Genomic DNA, 18,755 nt, shown 5'->3' with positions numbered 1-18,755 from the left:
CACCAGCTTGGACACACGTGCTGTGAGAGGTGGATGTGAGCCAGCCCAGCCTGGCTGCGCCCCTTCGGCCTGCAGAGGGAGGCGAGAGGAGGCTGAGGCCAGGGGAGGCTGACGCAGGCGGAGGCTGACGCAGACAGAGGCAATAAATCCGGTCATCAGCCTGATGCAGCCGTGACCGAGGGTTTTCAGGCCCTGCAGCCACATTGGGCTGTGAGTTACCCGGAGTCTCTGGTGTTGCAGCAACATAAGCAGTGCTGTTTTTTCTTTTTTCCTTTTTTTTTTTTTTTTTTTAACTTTCTTTAACTCAGCCGGGGTAGCAGGTTGCAGCCAGCGCCACAGGGCAGCCACCCCGCCGCCAGGCCAGGGGCCACAGGCAGTGAAAAGCCAGGCCTGGAAGTGCCCCCCCAGCCCCATGTGCTGGGGCTGAGGGCTGGGGACTGGGGCTGGGGCTGGGGCTGGTCCGTGCCAAGTCAAGTCCGTGCCTGTGCTGTGCCGTGTGATGCCGTGCTGGTTCTTGTCGGTCAATGCTGTGCCGTGCTGTGCCACTCCATAACGTGCCTCTGCCAGTCGGAGCCATGCCGGTCAGAGCCATGCCGGTCCGTGTCACACCAAGACACCTTGCCTGGGGAGGTCCTGGAAGAGCAAGGCAGCAGAGACCAAGAAATTCAGCTCTTCCACCCATGCCTCATCCCAGGAGCTGGGTGGCGATGCCCTGGTGATGCTGATCTCTGCAGGACCTGTATGGGTTAAAGCCAGATCCTTGGGGCGTTTCTACAGCTGGCAGATGTGGTGTCATCTTCTAGGGACCCACCTGTGACAAGGGATGGAAGCTGCTGGGGGTGGGAGGATCAATATCAAAATGTTTCCTGAAGAAACTGGGATGTGCTGCTTGGGGAGACCCTGGGTCAGGGCTATGGGACTGCAGCAAGGGTGCTGTGGGGGCTGTGGTGCAGCTCTTCAGCATCGGCTGGGACACGGCTCTGCCTCCCTGCCATGAAGACAGCCTGGCTCATGCCCAAGCTTTTCCCTCCTCTACCCTTCTTAATCCTGCACAGAATTAACCCACGGCACTGATTCTGGGCAAAGCCCTTGGAGGTCTCAGCTGGGTTTGGCTCCTGACCACCCTGCTGCCTGTCTTCTCTGGGTGGAAATAATTATTTTATTATAAAGTGCTTTCATTTCCTTTGTCCTCAACAAGTGTAGAGCTGAGCACAGGTGTGGGAAGGGCAAACTGTTTGCAGAGCTGAAACCAGCTCAGAAAGTCCTTGCTGGATGCAGGCAGAAACGGTGATGGTCAGGCCCCCAAGGCTGTTCCTGGCAAAGGCATAAAACGGGGAGGGAGATGGGAACGTGCAGGCTTAGGTCTTGCATGATGGCAGCACTGAGCTGGGGATTTAAAGGATGGGATGGACAAGAAGGATGCAATCTGCAATCAGTTTGGCCGTGCTCCCAGGATGGTCAGATGGGGCTGAGTTCTGTGTCCGCAGGTTCCCTGCCTTGCTCAGGTGTGTGAAGACTCGGAGGTACCCTGGCTTGAGGGGCTGAGGTACTGGAGCAGAGACCGGCCCTGAAGGCTCCCAGTTTAACTCCACGCTGGGAAGAGCTGCAGCCCCTCCCTGTGCCGGTGCCACCAGCCTTCCCTGGCTTCACCTGGTGCTCACAGCACAGGTGGGAGGTGGGAGCTTGGTTACCCCCGTGCTTGCTGGGAAAGGGCTCCAGACCCTTTCTGGTTCTTCTGTGGGTTCTCCCCCAGCCCTGGGCGGATCTGCAGGGTCTGAGGGTGTAGAACGCTGGGTCTGGTCTGTGCCCATGTCTGGACAGCCCCCGAGGGTCCCACCTTTGGCTGCTATGCCCATGGCCGACACCAAGGTTTGCACAGTGCTTGGGTTTGGGATAAGGCAGCGACGTTAGTTCCATCTCTGCTTGCATCAGGTCCCGGAGGAGCAGTGGGTGAGCTGTCCCTTCAACTGGGTCTCAGCGTCCAGGTCTGAGCCAGCTCTCGCCTGCTGAATCTGTCACAGGGGCCAGCCTTGAGGAAAGCAGCCCCTCCGTGCCCATTTTTAAGGATTTCTGTCCCCATGTTGTAGTTAAACAAATATTGACTGACACCTGTTAGGCAAAGATTTTGTCAGAGCACTTCCATTCACCTGCTCAAATTCCCACTGTGTGTAACCGGGGGAAGCCGCGCTCGCTGCTCCCTTTGGAGAACTGGTTTGCTCCTGCCGCATACTTCTGCAAACCTGTTTTGGGCCAGCTCCGGGAGCGAGCGTTTTCCTCCAATATCATCTTTCCAGCTACAGCAGAACTGGGCTAGAAAAAGGCAGAAGAGGTAGGCAGCGCTGTCTGTTTTTTATTTTTTTATTTAATGCCTTGGGAACAAAATGCAGCTGGTGCAGTTTTCTGAGCTGTTAATTGGAGGTGAATGAACTTCTGGAAACCTTTGGGCTCCTTCCCAGCCCAGGGGAGTGACTTTATTTAGTGTGTCGCATTTCCTTAAGTGCTATCATGGGCAAATCGCTGCTGTCACACACTGCTTGGCATAGCTCAGCACCACTGAAATGCACCCAGATGAAAAACCTTCCTCCTGCAGAGCAAATCCAAGCTGGACCTTTGGTATCCCCCAATGTGTTGTGCAATGTTTGGCTTATCAAAGCCAGGAGGAAAACAGAGAGGGGAGAGCTGGCACTGCTGAAATCTCCCATCAGTAGCCTCCATCGCCCCCTGCACCTCCCCACACTGAGACATTTGGGTGCGTGAGCCCCAGCCAGCTCTGAGCCCACCTCCTCCTTCTCCTCCTCTGAGGGCTGAAACCGGCCCACCACCTGTCGCTTTAGGGCCTGAAGGAAGCCTTGACTGAGTGATAAAAGCTGCCCAGGCCTCAGAGCAAGCCTCTGGGGAGTCTGGAGGCATGGGACAGGCCACCCCACCACACAGCATCTCCTCCAGAGGGATCGGAGGTGCCAGAGGCATTCCACGCTTGGAGTGGGGTCAGCTGTTCCTGTTTCAGGCTTTCAATGAGCTCCATGAGTTTTCTTGGACTTTTTTTCATACCCAAGACAAGAAAGAGGAGAAGGCTTCTTGGTCTGACCTGATGAGATCAAGGTGGCACCAGCCTTTTGTAGCACGGGGCTAGACAGGCCAGGGCTGACTCGAGCTCCTTGCATCAGATCCGTCTTCACTGAGCTGCTTGCTCTGGAGGATGTCGCTGGTCTGAGGGGACTCCTGGGGTCATGCCCTGTCCCCTGTGGCTGATGTCTGTTGGGATCAGAGGCTGGAGAAAGGCAGGCTAGAAGGGACAGAAAAGTCTCAAGGCATCTTCAGGGGTTGTCCCATGATAAAAACTGTCTGTTTAATGGAAGAGCTCTCTGAAATTCAGCAAACAAATGGTAAAGCCTTGTGTGGGTGGGGGGGAAGGAAAAGAAAAAAAAAGAAATGGGAACTGAATACATGGATACATCTGTGGGAGAGAAGGGAAGACAATGAGCAGGTCCCTCCAGAGGGTGAACAGAGAGACAGGGCTCTCATAGAAAAACTGTGACTAGGGCCAGTGCTAAACTTCCAGCAGGTTCATCAAAATGCAGCTAAACCAGGCTGCAAAACCTCTCTTCCATCCTCTGTCCATCTCCATTATCACAGTAGCCCACTGAAAGACCACAGGAAATGTATCTGGCTCCTGAAAACAGGGTGCTTAGGTCCTGAAAGCAGCTGTGCCCCAGCACCTCCTGCCAGCCCCTGGGTGACTGATCCAGGGCTGGCAAGGAGCAGATCCTGCCCCAGGCCCTGGAGGGGGACAATGCACAAAGAAGAGAGCAGTTATTTATTTGCATATTCAAAAGCCATCGTTGTTCTGAGATGAGAAGGAAAATAAATAAATAAATAAATAAATGAAATGCCTCCTGGAGCAGGCAGAGCAGCTCACGCTGTGGTTTGCAGAGTACCTGGGGCCAGGCAGGTGGTGTCCCCGTCCCTCTGGCCACCAGCCTGTCCCTGACGCCAGCCTTGCACCCAAGGGTCCTGTCTCGAGGTTTCACAGCCTCAGGGTGGCCGAGAGATGGGTGGGTGGCTACCACCTGCAGTGGTCATGCCCTGGGCTTTTCTTTCCAGAGCCGAGGGCTCCCAGGAGCCTCCGCCACTCCCAGCCCCTCCCTGCTTGCCAAGCAGGCATGGACAGGGGAGAAAGATGCGCCCAGTGTTACACGGCAAAGGGGGAGCAGGGAGCATCAGTCCGGGATTGCACCAAGCAACACCAGCTGCAACGAGACAAGCTGGGAGCTCTGGGAAGTCCTGCCTGATGCAGCGACACGTCACTGCCTTGACAGTTCTCGTTCTGGGGATGGGCGATGACACAGGCTGTTTGATTTCTAGCTTTCCAGCAAGACCTGCTTTCTGGAGATGTTGCAAGGGAGATGTATTTCTGACGCTCCGGACAAAGCCCCGCTGCTTCAGTTTCCCCAAAAAGCGAGGGAAGTGCTGAGATCTTTTCTGGGAGAAGTGAAGGCAGTGACAGCAGGGCCACGAAACAGTTAAAGCCGTGTCGTGCGCTCCCTCCCGATTGTTCTGCAAGGTGTGTTGTGACATTTGTACTTCCTCCTGGCAGCGCCGGGCTGCAGGGAGGGACCGCGGGATGCTGCTGGCGCCGGGGGCTGCACCATGGCCCTCCGCGGGCTGGCTGGGCGCTGCGCTGCCATCCTGCTGCTGGCCCTGCTGTGCGACGTGGTCGGCCTGATCCTCCTCCTGCTGGGGATTTTTGCTCCTCTAAGCTACTGGGACTTCTTAATCTACATGGGGTCACTGCTGCTCGCCTTCAGCCTCGTCTTCTGGGTCTTCTGGTACACATTCAACATCGAGGTACCCTTTAGGGAGCTGGGATTTCACTGATTCATGGTGCCGGCAAAGCCAAAATGGAAACTCACACTTGGGAGAGCATCCTGACCTGCCAACAAGCTCCAATGCATCATTCACCTGGTGAAGAGCATCCCAAAAGGCCAAAAGGAAGGGTCTGCTGTTCCCTGCAGCACTGCCCGCCCAGACGGACCCCCGGGGGACAGGTACCTGCAGCTCGGCACGCACAGGGACGCTTCGCTAGCTGTGGGGAGCGCCAAGGTCTTGTGGGGAGCGCCAAGGTCTTGGCAGGGCAGCCGGACCTGTCAGTGATAGCCATGCTTCAGGAGCAACATTACATGTAAAATGCTCTGGGGTGGATTAATGATGGGCAGGAGTCTGATGAGAGGAGCCTGTGCAAATGAGTCTGGGGAAGGTGGCTTGGGTGGAAACCGGGAGTGGGGTTTGTACCTGGGGTTTATTTGCTACATTCATCAGTCACAGACCATGCTGTGAGCTGTGGGTCCTGGAGAGCCACAGCTGTCTCGTGACAGCTCTTAGTGGCCAAGGGACGGGCAGTGCCAGCAGCCTCACAAAGATAATTGCAGCCTGGGCAAATAGAGAAAGTCACTGAGAAAGACGCAGACCCACACTGAGACCTCTGTGCAAGTTGGGCATGAGCGAGCAAACAGGGGCAGGAGCACATCCGATGGTCCCGGGGCCAAGCTCAGCTCCGCACACCCGTGTGACACCGCCGTGAGCTCCAGGGCTGCCCGAGGCTCCTCCAGAGGGGGGTGCGTTCCCAGTAAGGCAATGGGGAAAAGCCAAGGGAAGGTCGTGTCACCACAGCACTGGTACAACACACAGCCTGGTGACGAATGCTGAACACACGGAAACTGGGTACAAAGTGCCATGTTTGAGCACTGGCTTTGAGATTACACTCTTGTAACATCAGGCTGCCCCAGACTTTGTTCTCCAGTGGGCACAAAGATCAGGCGGTGTGGCGCTGGGCCCATGCTGAAGATCAGCCCCATGGAGGTAATGTAGAAACCTCCAGGTTGGCCGTGAGCTGCTGCAAAGGGTTCAGTTCTGGCCTCACCTGCGAGCAATAACTTCACTGCAGAACCCAACAGAGGTGGAAACGTCCATGTGTCGAGTGAGCACCGCTGCAGATGGTGTCCTGCCTCCTTCCTGGTGTCCCAAGGGGATGTTCCTCCTCACCAACAAGCCGGTGTGGCTGCTGGAGCCAATTAGATTGAATTAATTACTAGCAGTCCTGCAGTGCTTGGAGCTGTATGCCACATGATGATGACGGCAGGACACCCCAGAGCCAACCTCGCCCTGAGGACCTAAAGGTTTTATAGCAATGTGTGAGACAAAGAGGAGGCAGAGACGAGGGTGATGCCCCCACTGCAGGTGCGCTGGGACCAGACTCACTTCCCTTTGGCCCTGACATCTCAGCCAGGCACACACAGACCAAACACAGTGCAGGAGGAAGATTGCCAAATGATGAGATCCCCAACCATCAGCCTCCAAGGAGATATTTGCTCACATGATTTTGTGCAGATAAAGCCACTCACAGTTAGTGATAAAAGTTTTTATTTACTGATTTTCAGCATTTCTCATCCTGAGGGCAGTGACTGCAAGAGGCAGCCCCAATGTTTCCTGCACTCCCCATGGTGGGGAAGCTGAAGCCCGGGTCATGGTGTTTCACAGCCCTTGCACTTGATGGGATGCCCCGGCCAGCACCTCAGTTTTACCTTCCACCCAGGTGCCACTGGACTACCTCCTCCAAGTATTTCCTTGATGCGCCTCCAGATAAGAGCCTGTAACAAGCATTAGTTGGATACTGCAGCTATACATGAGGAAGGACAGCGGTTAACAACACCCTCCTTTATTTGCTCTGGGATTTTTAATTGCGAATGCTAAGCCTGTTCGATCCAGCCACAAAGCCTGGCCGAGGCTTTGTCACCATTCAATGTCTGTCCCTTGTTGGGTGCAGGTCTCGTCACGTTGCCTGGGGACAACACCCCGTGGAAATGGGTGCAAGGTCCCCGTCACCACCTGTCCCCACTACCACGACTGCCAGGCTCGTGAAGACCCCTGGGAGGCGGTGGTCCCCATGGGGTGTGACCTGCTCGTCCATTTTCCCCTCTGCAATTTGTCTGCTCTCCGATGCTCGCCAGTGTGCTTGGCTCTGGGCAGGGTGGGCACCATTCCTTGTCTGGGGCACAAATCACAAGCGTGTCCCCACACCTGTGGGTGTGCGAGGTGCCTCCAGTGCCCTTCTCCTCCTCTGGGCAGCCTCTGGAGGGGCACGGGCACAACCAGGGCTTGGTGCCTTCAGGGCTCCCACCTCTGAGCAGCAGCAATCAGCCAGGCACAGCTACCAGCAGAAAATCCTGCCTCTCATGGCGTGCCCACAGCAGGGCACCGAGGGCTTTCTCCCACCTTTGGTACCTTCCTTGTCCTATAGTCTCCCATGGCGGGCACCCAAGAGCCTGCATGCCCTAGCACCAGTCTCTGATGTCCCTTTCCACCCCAGGGACACAGGGACACCCCTCTTCCCCTGTCCCCAGGGCACTCTGGCTGGCATACTCAGCCCCTGCAGGTCTGCAGCTGGGCCAGCCTCACCAAGGGGAGGACAGGCATGATGGAAGCATCTGCACATCCCTGTCCCTTGGAGGCTCCGTTCTGTGCAGCACCAGGAGAGCTGGCCTGAGTCCAGGGCCCTATTGAGCCATGAGCTTATCTCCCAGCCTGGGGTTTTTGTGGTTTTGTTCTCGCTGTTTGCTGGGGGGGGTCGCAGCCTGGGGCTCGGTGCCCGTGTGTGCAGGGCACTGGGGACCAGCAGCCCTCCTCCTGTGCTCCCATGGTTACCCCCCTGATGTGGACTGCTCCTCACCAAAACAAGCAGCCTCTGGCTCTTCCTGCCTGCTGGTTTAACCCCAAAATGTTACACAAGTGCATGCCAGGAGTCCTCATCCGTGGCTTGTACATGCTCCCAGTAGGCTTGGCCCCTGTATCACAGCCTTGCTCTTCCCTCCTCTGCACCTTGGTGGCAGTGGGGGGGCACATCAACCCCTCTGATGTCATGGTTGTGGTGGTTTGTCTGGATCCTCCAGAAGAAAAACTCCTTTTGTGACCAAATATTAGCAGCCCTATTTGTACCCTTATCTAGTTTGGTCCTGAGTATCACAGTGCCCAGGTCAAACTGGCTTGGCTGCCCTTTTGAGCCCAGGGACATCCTGGTTGTCACTCAGGCAGAAGTCTGCTGGTACTTCCAGAGCTGACAGGGCTGGTAGTCAATGGTCCCTTGAGATCCAGAGTTTTAATTTTACATGTCCTAATTGGATAGATCCTGAATTTCTCAGGTATCAGCAGGCTTTTTTAAATTATTAACATCTCTTTTTGTTATCTGTTATAAGGAACAGAAGATGACCAGAATATGAGGAATAGGAATGAGCAGATGGAGAGGAGTAGCACCAAACTAGGACTCCGTCCCACCACCCTTACACATGGTCTTCTATTGCAAACCTGCCACTGAAAACGCACAGAGATGCACTATGTGGGTCTGCCGGGTGCGTCGCTACCACCCTGGGCATGAGAAGCGCAGCCACCCCGCACGGTGCCTTCACATCCCCCCTGCGCACACCATGCTCACTGCGACCCACGGCCAGAGCCCAACAGGAGCAACCTGGTGGCAGCAGAACGACTGCAAGCTGTGCTGGCAGGGGCCAGGTGAGGATTGGCAGGATCCGGCCGGCAGGCAGGACCAGGGCTGCCAAGCTCTCCGTGTGGATGTGAAGAGCAGGCTCAGCAGGGCTCGCTGCTGGGGGGCTGGCCTGAGGTGCAGATCCGATGTGCAGCTTTGGGACCTCGTCTGTACGTGTGTGCACCCACTGGGAGAAGGAGACGACAAAATTCAGCAGGACAGAGGATTTCCTAAACAAAATCCAGCTGATGGCTGGGTGGAGGTCTAAGATACATTTCAGCTAATCTCAGCAAGCTCTCAGGCACTTTCTAAACGGCACTTACTGAAATGCTCAGAAGGTCTCTGTTTAAAGGTCTACTGGAGCTACAGAGGTAGGAAAGGATTTAGTGCTTCATCTGTCAAACTGGTGGTGGCTCAACACCGAAACAAGCTCCCTGCTGACTCAAAGCACAGCTCTCAGGTGGGAGGGAACCAAAAGGTCTGCGTCTCCTTCCTCCTATGTTCCTGATACAGTCCACAGAGACTTTGTGCAGGATGGAAACACTCGTAACACCCACCAATGAGTTGTTCAGCACTTTCCGTTACAGACATCTGGTTTCAGTCATTACCAAGCTTTATTCCATTGTGACTTCCCCTCCGAGGTGAAGTTTGGTGCTCCCGTCAGCCCTTCCCTCTGGACACCGCTGGACAGGGCACTCGTTGGGACTCGTCTGTCAGAGGCTCAGAGAAGAGCTGTACCGACGTGCTGCAGGAGAGATGTTCCCCACCACTTCAGAAAGACCTCCACAGGCTCCCATGGGTGATGGAGGTGCTGTTTGCACACATGCTGCTTGCACTCAGCCCAGCTCCATCAGCTATTTCTTGCCCAGTCAGAGAGCTGCCACGGGGTGCACACAGGGAACAGGACACTCAAGCCTCCACAGGAGCGTTGAGGGGAGGATGCCCACCTTCACCACTGCCTAGAAAGCAGCTTGGACCAAATAATGCTTTACAGGTACTATCAGGCCCTTGCTGTCCATGTCAGCCTTATTACTTATCTCCTTGGGCCAACAGCAGTTGCAGTAGGGCTCATGGGCAAGCTGTCATCATGGGAACTCGTGGTCTGGGAGAACCCAGCAGTTCTCTGCCCCCAGTTCCTGGGGCTCATGAGCCTGATGTCAGGGCTGGCATCTCAGCAACTGGTGGCCCTGCAGCCACTGAACCACCCCGTCTGCCCTCCCTGGGCAGGAAGGCTCCTGCTCAAGCCCATGGACGTGCTGCACACCACAGCCTCAAAGCATCCAAGGAACTGACATAGGAAACTCAGGCGTACTGGTGGCCTGATCCTGCCCCAGGTAGAACTGGCACCACCTCCTTTCACCCCAGAATGTGGCCCAGAGCATCCCCATACCAAGGGGTGGCATCAACCACTTTGAGCAGGGTGTGAGGCTGTGTCCTGGGGACATGAAATGGACCAGAGCCTGTGCAGGGTGTTCTGCAGCACTCTGCTCTGCTCTGGAGGAAGGGTTTTGGTGTTACCTGCCTGGACCATTTTCATTAAAGTTGCTGCCTTCCTTTTCAAAGCCTTTTGTTTTTTTGTGGTGGGGTAAAGGGGGAACTTCTGGCTGTGGTAACTCTGCCCACGGGTGGCTGCTACACAGGGGAGAGTGAGAGCTGGAAAATGTGTAGAATATGCCAGATAGAGACAGAACATCAGTAGCAAATAGCAGCAGCATTAATCCTTCTCAGGCAATATAGGGAGACCCCCTCCTGTGCAAGTAAGATTTTTTATTTAAAAAAAAAAAAAAAAAAGGAAGTACATTATAAAAATAGTCACCGTGTCACTGCTGGTTTTTCTGCATTTGCAGTCATGGAGGGGCGGGGCACATCCTTTTTCCTTCAAATATAAGCTCACGTTAAGAGGGCTCCCATGATTCTTACAAATCCCCGTGACTCCAGGGGCCGAGACGTTTCAGAATCAGCTGCTGTCAGATCACAGACAGTGACCCCAGGCAGTACCACTGGGACACCAGCTCTGAGCAAGTGCCTTCTGCCCAGGGCAGGAGCCAACCTTCCTGGGCATCCCACCAGCCTGAAGCTGACACCCACCCGTGGCTGATCAAGCAAGGACCCAGCCCCTAGGCAGCAATTTGGCTAAATCTGTGCTTCACCCGTGGGCACAGCCAGCTCTGCTCAGAGGCAGGACAGCAGAATGGACTGTGGGAAGGAGACCCAAGGCGAGGACCAGGACTCTCAGATAGGTGCAGACGGGTGCAGGGGGGTTGCAGCGGGGTTTGGGTGTGCTGGAGGAGCTGGGTCTCCCTCACCACACAGCACCCTGCAGTGAGCCCTGCCCCTCCCCGCACAGCTGCGGGATCCAAACTGGGATTTAAGCCCCCCCAGCCCCCTGCCTGCTGCAGCTGCCCAGCGGGAGGTTTGCAGGGTGGGAAGCAGCAGGCAGAGCAGTGCCTCCTCCCTCCACGTGCCAGCCTGGTGCTGACATTGCTCTCGTGCCATCATCGCCCTCATGCCATCTCGCTGAGCTCCCGGGGCTGGGCACCGCCTTGTGACTCGCGGGCTCGCTTCTGTCCCCACCCAGGGCTACTGCAGGCAGATGCTGGTTTCGGTCACGCTCAGGGCATGCAGCACGTGCAGCCACAAACACTGCTGCTGCCTGTCCCATCTTCCTGGACAGGCAATGTCCCTTCAAGCAGCTGACAAGGGCTGAGCTGTTAAAGAGCCTCTAGATGAGACTCTCAGCTTCAGCTGAGCCCTCCAGACCTCCCCTCAGGTTCAGGGCAGAAGAAAAGTGTGTGCTTTTCCTAATGTCCAGCAACATTCACATGCTCAACAGGAGCCAGAGAAAGCGCATGGCTGGGCTGAGCCCAGATCTCTCGTCCCCTCTCAGGCAGAGGCAGAACCTCAACCTGGAGCCACATGCTGGGACAACACAGCCCTCAGCTGCCCTTCAGGCCTGGTTGTGGTCATACTTACAGGATGGGAAGCATGATCCTGCTTGTTTGTCATCAGGAAGGGAAAAGGCAGCTGCCAGCAGAAGCAGATACACCCTTACATCCTCCAGAGTCCCTGGGATGGGATGGGATGGGATGGGATGGGATGGGATGGGATGGGATGGGATGGATGTGCCATCCTGCCCAGGGAGCAGCACAGCATCCCCTGAGTCTTGCCACCCCTCCCAGCCCACAGCCCAGCCCTGTTCCTCTTCCCAGCCTCCACTAACGAGCTGAGCTCCATTAATGCCTGCCTGAGCCCTGGCTGGCTTCCAAATGGATCAGCACAGGAGTGCTGGCCAGAAGCTAATTGGTGCTCGTTTGAAAGTTCTGCAGTCATTAGTGAGATGGGTGAGAAGTGGCTGTGACCAGCAGCCAGAGGATCTCACCCAGGGGCTGGGATAAAGCTAAAGAGCATCTCCTGGTGAGAGCAGCCCTTGTGCAAAGCTGGCATCCCTCTGCTTCCCTGGGGCTCGCTGCAGCTCTGGGGCCTGGCTGGGAACAGCCCAAGGATGTTCTCCCCAGGGTCTCTGGACATCCCTGATTTCCCAGCAGCTGCCTGCAATCCTGCCCTGTATCAGTGCCCAGCAGCTCCAACTCCTGGTGGATCTGAGCAGGTAAGGAGAAGTTTTCCTGGAGGCTCCACATCTTAGAGCCAACTAGATTAACATTAGACCTTCCCGTCACACACACGTGTTTATCAGCATGTGATGTCTGATGAACCCAGCTGCCCAGAGCAGGGTAAGGGCTTCTGCATGCTTGTTCCAGGATCTGTCTGTGCAGAGGGAGCAGGGAGCCTAGCACCAGCCCTACAGCACCCCGAGCACCCCTGCTGCAGCATCACCCATCCCTGCTTGTGCCGGGATCTGAAGGTGTTTCAGGCTTTTGGTGCTTTTTGTGTCCGGTTGCAAAGTTTTTGACAAAATAGGGCTGTGAACGGCTGTCACAGGAAAGCAATCAGACCTTCAGCAGGGCATGGGCACCTGGTCCCGGTGAGCTACTGTAGCCATGAGCATTTATGTGTCGGGGGACACCAGCTGAGCAACCTCGTGCACTGCCAGGCCCATTTTAGGTTTGGAGAACCCCACTCTTCTGCAAGGCTCCAGAAGAGGAGCCCAGCCCGGGGCCATGCCCCATATGCACAGGTGGAAGAAGTGAAAAGGTGACTGCTGTGTTTTTGGAGATGGAGCTGAGAAGATCTTGGCTGGAGAGACCGTGGCATGGGGACACCCGTCTGGGCCAGTGTCACCATGTCCATGTCCCACACCAGTTGGACAACCCAGGCCAGCCCCACTCCAGCCTTCATGGGCTGGGTGCAGGGAAGGAGAGGAAGCTCAGAGGAGCCTTCTTCTCAATTATTCATGCCAAGATTTCAGCTGATGCAGCCAGGGCTCTCAGAGGCTGGCTCCTAATGGAGCCTGCTGACGTGTCTGGCCAGTAAGCACTCCTGGGCCCTGCACAATTCCCACCTCTCCCATCTCCGAGCCATGAAAGCACCACCTTCTCTTGCTAATGATGCATTATGCAGCCATTACCCAGAGTACACAGCCCTGCTGCCACCAGGAAAAGACTACTGGCCAGAGAGCTACTGGCGTGGGAAGGGCAGCGCGTGCCCTCCAGCCTGGGAAATCACACACCGGAGCTGCCAGGGATCTTCCTCGCATCCTGTCCACGCTGGAAACTGATGGCAGGTTGCCAAGCCAGCAATTTTAGGCAGAGGAAGGGAAGGAGACGACTTGGGGAACACTGGGACCAGCAGCACCCCGGGTAACGCAGAGCAGCTAGCATCATGCTGCACTGGCTGCTGCACACCACATCCACCTGCAGGGTCAGATGACTCCATGGGGTCACTGGTGGAAGGTGGGCCAGGAATGGCAAAGCTAATGGCTGGACATTGTGCAGGAGAATGTCTTAAATGCATCAGGACTGCCTGCCAGACTGATGGCTTCTCAGGCCCTGCCTCTTTGCAACACTGGCCAGGGTTTCCTGGGACTCCCACCCACCCTTTCCATGTGGACATCCCGCACCAGCTGGCAGGGCTGCAAGCACAGCCCTGGTATATGCACAGTTCAGGGTGCCAGCTAACCAAAAGGGGATCTGTGAGGGCCACAGTGCCGTGGGAAGGCTCAGGTCACCTTACAGAGTCCTGTGTGTCATCCTCATGCCCACTTTCTCTGCTGTCCACACAGCATGGAGAAATGTGGACAAGCACTACTCTGCCAGTCTCCCCCCACGACCTGTTTTCCCCACAGGCACACCTCCGGCCTGTGCCCACCTCCAGCCAGTGTCCTTCTCGCACTGACCTGGAGCCCCACCACCCACCTAACACCCACCCATCACCACGCACTCCTCACCCAGCTGTTCTACTTCAGAGCAGGGCTCTGCCCGTGGATCACTCCTCCCTGCCTGGCAGAAACCCATCAGCCCTGGCGTGGTTTTTGTTCCCTCTCCTAAAAAGAGAGCATTAAGCCCTTGTGCTCGTGGTGACCGTGCTGGTGGTCCTACAGGAGTTATGGATGTGCAGGAGAGTTTTCTTTCAGGAGGGCAGAGGACGTGTTGTTGGAAAGGACCTGTTCACCCTCCTTCTCCATGTCAGAGGCATCCTCAGGAGCGCCTGCCTGGGCAGACAGCAGCTGTGCCTGAGTCCTTTCTCAACAGGCTTCTGAAACCTGCAGCAGGAGATCCGAGCCTGCTCCAGATGGCCATGCTGATCAAATCACTGAGCTGGCACACACATCCCCACCCCTTTCCTAGCCAGCTGGCGCCCAGGGCAGGTCCCCAGGCCAGGCTGCCTGCCCAGACAGTAGCAATACCCGGCGGTGCACGTCGAAGCATCCTGCCTGAAGCGGGGCTGCTGGGTCAGGGTCACATAGCCTGGTGCACCTCATTGCCATGGGTGAGTGGGAAAGGCAGCTTTTGGGGTACCCAGCATGGATAGAGCCATGCACCCACGGCAGGAGTTGGTGCCCACTGCGAGCAGGCTGAGGTCTGGCACCGGGAATGCCACCAGTGCCAGGTGGTCACCCCAAGAGCGATGCCCTTCCAGTGCTGCTCATCGAGTCGGGGCCCTGTCTCTGTGCTCATCCAGCCCACAGCCAAGCTGCAGGGCTCCTGGGAAGGGACATGGCCTGGGGACCTCTCCTACCACAGAGAAGGGGAAAAGCCTCTGACACACCAGCTCCTGGGGTCCGCTAGCACCTCTACCCCCATCTCCCTGCCCAGGACCAGGGTGTAGGAGAGCTCCATCCCCACCAGGCTGGGCAGGTGTGCTGCTGGAGCATGTGAAGCTGTGGGCACCACAGGGTCCGGAGGGAAGGGACACCCCAAGCTGACCCACGCAAAGCAGGACAGTGAAGAGGGGACTTTGACTTCCTTTAAAAGCACAAGCAGGCTCCACATCACGCACAGCCAGATGTCCTTCTGTGGGGACAGCTGGTGCCACAGCCCCAGGACTGGTGGGGGGAAGGTGCCCAGACACTCACTTCAGTTCAAGTGTCTCTGGAAACCTTTACTGAGGCATGCACATACATCGGCACCTGCTTGAAATAAAATACAAGGCATGAAAACAGGCACGGAAACCTGTGCACTGATAGTGAAGCACATCCAACTGCATCTTGAGCACAGCCAGCTGCCTGCTGGGCATGAGGACACACAGACACACTTGCACAGACACTCTCCCAGTGCCCCAAATGCCCACAATCTACCCCAGTCCAGCCCAAGCTGGGCTTTATTTCTTGTCACATGCTTGCAGAGCAGTCCCAGACCAGCATCAGAGCTCCTGGCATCCTGCCCCATCACATGAGCCCTTCGTCCTCATGGCAGGGTCCTACAAAGCCCCTGCCCACCACAGCTGCCTGGAGGACGTGTCTCTGCCCCTTTTGTTAGCTGACCTTTAATTTTGTGTGCATGCATGCTGGCCTTCCTTATCTGCAGGAGAGTCATTAGCTCCCTCCCGGATGCACTTAGAAAATAATTGCCCTAATGGGCTCCTGCCTTGGGCAGCTTGGGGTTGCTCGTGAAAACCACGGCCTCTGGGCTGTGGCAGGGGACAGGGCCCCCGTGTCACCAGGGAACAAGGGACGGGACATCCCAGCCCTCTCCAGCAACAAAAAGGGGGGAAAGGGGAAGGGGTTGGGATGGAGCCAGGGCCCCCAGGGCAACCCCAGGGATCTCCAGCAGCTCCCACTCTGAATCGCAAGCACCAGCGGTGTGCCAGGAGCCTGCAGTAACTCTGCAAGGAGACGCTGCCCGGAGAATTTGGACATGAGTGGGTGACTGACCGCCCACAGAGCAGTGCTGGTGTCTGCTGAGGGACATGGCAGGGGCAAGGCAGGACTACACAAGTGTCCCCACGGCAGGTGATGTGCTGGGGGGCCGGAACATTTGCAGGGAACCCGATGCACGGCCCCGAGCTGCGCCTGTCCCTGAAATGGTCAGCTCACCACAAGGAGCCAAAGCCCCAAGCGGCTCAGTGCCGAGCTGGAAACGGCCTCAGAGCCCTGCCATGCCCCTGCTGGGGGCTGTGGTGTGAGGAGAGCCAGACCTCCCCCAGGGACCTGCAGCCGGACAGGGCTCAGGAAGGTCTGGCTCCAGCCATCAGCACGAACAACGAGCAAACAGGATGCTGGCACCTTCTCCATCCGCACTGGACGGGGCTGGGATCACCCTCCCAGATGCACGCAGCCCCCTGGGCCCTGGTTCGCTGGGGTGTGCTGGCCGCAGGGCTTCCCGGGGGGCTCCGTGACCCTCGCCCACCAAGGCAGGGGCTGGAGGCGCAGGGTGCCGCCACCCAGGGCTGCTCCTGCCACCACGCCGGCCCCGGCACCCATCCCTGGCCAAGCAGTGCCACCCTGTGGCAACCTCCTGCCCGAAATGGGGGATGCCCCCGGACTCCCAGCCAAGGCCCACGGCGCTGCCTGTCCCTGCTGGTGGCACCTCCTGGTCCCCTCTGCCCTGCTGTCACCCCAACGCATCCCAGGATGTCCCTCCACACCCCAGAGCTGCTGCTGGGTCTCTTTGCCACCCCCTTGGCAAGCATCCCCGAGACTCCAGCAGCAGCAGCCAGAATTGGGCTCCTCCACGCCTACCCACCTCCGGGCAGCCCCTATAAAGGGGTGGCTCCCTGGCACCCTCCAGTAATTCCCCCGACACATGGTGTCATAACAAGGGTAATTATTAAACGATGAGGCATGGGCGCGTTATTGTCAGGTCATTATTTGTTATGAAATAGGATTTCCATTCCAGTGCAGTGTCTCAAGCACTTTTTCCTCAGGTCATCGCCCAGTGCTTCGTGCAGGGGTCAGTGCGCAGGTGGAGAAACTGAGGCACGGGGGTGGATGAATGATGTCCTGGCTCTGCCCAGCAGTGGGCCATGGACTGCCTTGATCCTTTCCCATCAAGCAGCATTTCCAGCCCCAGGTCGGTTTTATTTGTCCCCATGAAATGTCCTGGATGATCCCAAAGCTGTCTCGGTGGCACTCTGGCCACCTGATGCCCATCCAGGCAGTGGGAATCTCACTTAGGGAGCACGGGGACCACCATGTGCCACCCTCCTGCCTGCCGCCACCTCCTGCAGGTGACAGTGAGGGACACCCTGCTCCTGCTCCAAAGGGGTCAGGCAGTCCCAAAGCACCAAGGTCCTCGGGGCACATTCCAGAATGAGTGAGACCAGCAGCGCCCATGGGGCTGGGCACTGGGTCAGGAGGACAAAGGTGGTGGTGAGGGTGCAAAGGCAGTACTGGGGTGCCCAGCCACGGGGGGAGAGTGGCAGGAGAAAGTCCCCGTCACCCCTGGCAGCTCTGGCAGGGGGTGAACAGCAGCCCCCGCTCGCCCTTCCTTTAGACAGGGCACAGAAATTCCCAAACCTCAGCTGCACATCCCCGATGCCCACACCATGGGGAGCAGGGTGGGATTCCCAAACCTGCTCCTGGGACAGCCTAGACCTGGCTTCGCCCCCTGCCCTGCTGCCTGTCCCTGCACGCCCAGAGCAGAAGGGACACAGTGGCAGCAGGAGCATGGCCCCCACTCTGGGGACCTAAGAGCAGGGCACGGCTGGGACTGCGTGGGCAGCAAGATGGGTCCCTTCCTGCCCCATTGTGCCACTAAAATGCCAGAAAAATCCACCAACAGGGCTTGAGAAGCCACATTTTAGCCAAAAGGCAAAAAATCCAGCATGTGAGCACCCAGAGATCTTCAGAAACACCCAGAAGTCCCTGGCCAGATGGAAGAGCTTCCCCTGGAGCTGCTTCTGAGCTCCCACCAGGGCTATTTTCCAGGAGGTGCCAGCCCCGGCGTCAGTGGCAGCCCTGCAGCAGCCAAGCCGGTCCCATCCCTGCTATGAGTCCCTCTTCACCAGCAGCAGCCAAGGGAGCACGGCCGCCAGCATGGCCACGGTCAGGATGAGGAGCACAGCCAGGGCGATGGGCGACTGACAGCACTTCACACCCAGGGCCGAGCTGGAGGACACGGTGCTGTGTGTTTCGGCCAGGCTTCTCCTCCCCAGGGAGGAGCAGTCCGTGTCCACCAGCGGCATCCCGTGGCTGCTGATGACGAAGATGTGGGCTTCCCGTGCCAGCTCTCCCTGTGAGTCCCCGGGGCTGCTCCCCGTGCCGCGGCACCGGTCGAAGCTCTGCACCGGCATCACAAAGTGGCTGGGCACCACCAAGGTGTTGCTGGGCTCCAGTTTGGCCAGCTGGGACAAGGAGGAAGGTGACAGGGGCATTTCCAGCGCCAGCAGGTTGCTGGGCCAAAGAGCCTTCTTCTTGCTGAGGAAAGTCACGGAGCGGCAGACGGGGCAGATGATGCTGCTCTGCACCTGGCCGTCCAGCTTGGCGGAGAGCAGGCACTTCACCAGGCAGTCATGGCAGAAGGTGTGCCCGCAGCTGAGCCTGCGGTGCGTGTGCTCCAGCGGCTGGAACTTCTCGTAGCAGACCGGGCACTCGGCCGGGGGAGCCTCCTTGCTGGACGAGGTCTCCGACATCCCTGCTGGGTCCCTGGGTGCTCCCCAGCTGCGAGGAAGGATGCGGGGGGTTGATAAGGTTAATAAGGTCTGTGGTGCGATGGTTGGCACGCTCCATCTCTCCTCCACCTCTCCTCCTTTCTGCTCTCTTGCCCTCACCCTCTCACCTCTCACATCTGTGCGGGTGGCATTGAGGCACGGTCCCCATGAGGCAGGGAATTTTTAGGGGTATTAAACCCCCTTGTTTGGAACCTTGTGCAGGAGAGGGATG

The 18,755-nt window shown here is 57.4% G+C and overlaps 1 protein-coding gene across 1 annotated transcript; it reads right to left on the bottom strand.

Moving 5' to 3' along the window:
• Positions 1-17,860: 17,860 nt before the first annotated feature.
• On the bottom strand, positions 17,861-18,524 carry RNF222 (ring finger protein 222; the record flags this gene model as incomplete). The annotated part of the gene is made up of 1 exon (XM_082774582.1): positions 17,861-18,524. Exon 1 carries the CDS (start codon positions 18,503-18,505, stop codon positions 17,861-17,863), a length of 645 nt encoding a protein of 214 aa, XP_082630708.1. The 5' UTR covers positions 18,506-18,524.
• Positions 18,525-18,755: the final 231 nt, after the last annotated feature.

This window comes from Aythya marila, assembly GCF_965140915.1.
Source record: "Aythya marila genome assembly, chromosome: 18".
NCBI classification, from domain to species: Eukaryota; Metazoa; Chordata; class Aves; order Anseriformes; family Anatidae; genus Aythya; species Aythya marila.
The sequence above is the reverse complement of the archived record's forward strand: the minus strand, read 5'-3'. Positions and strand labels throughout refer to the sequence as shown.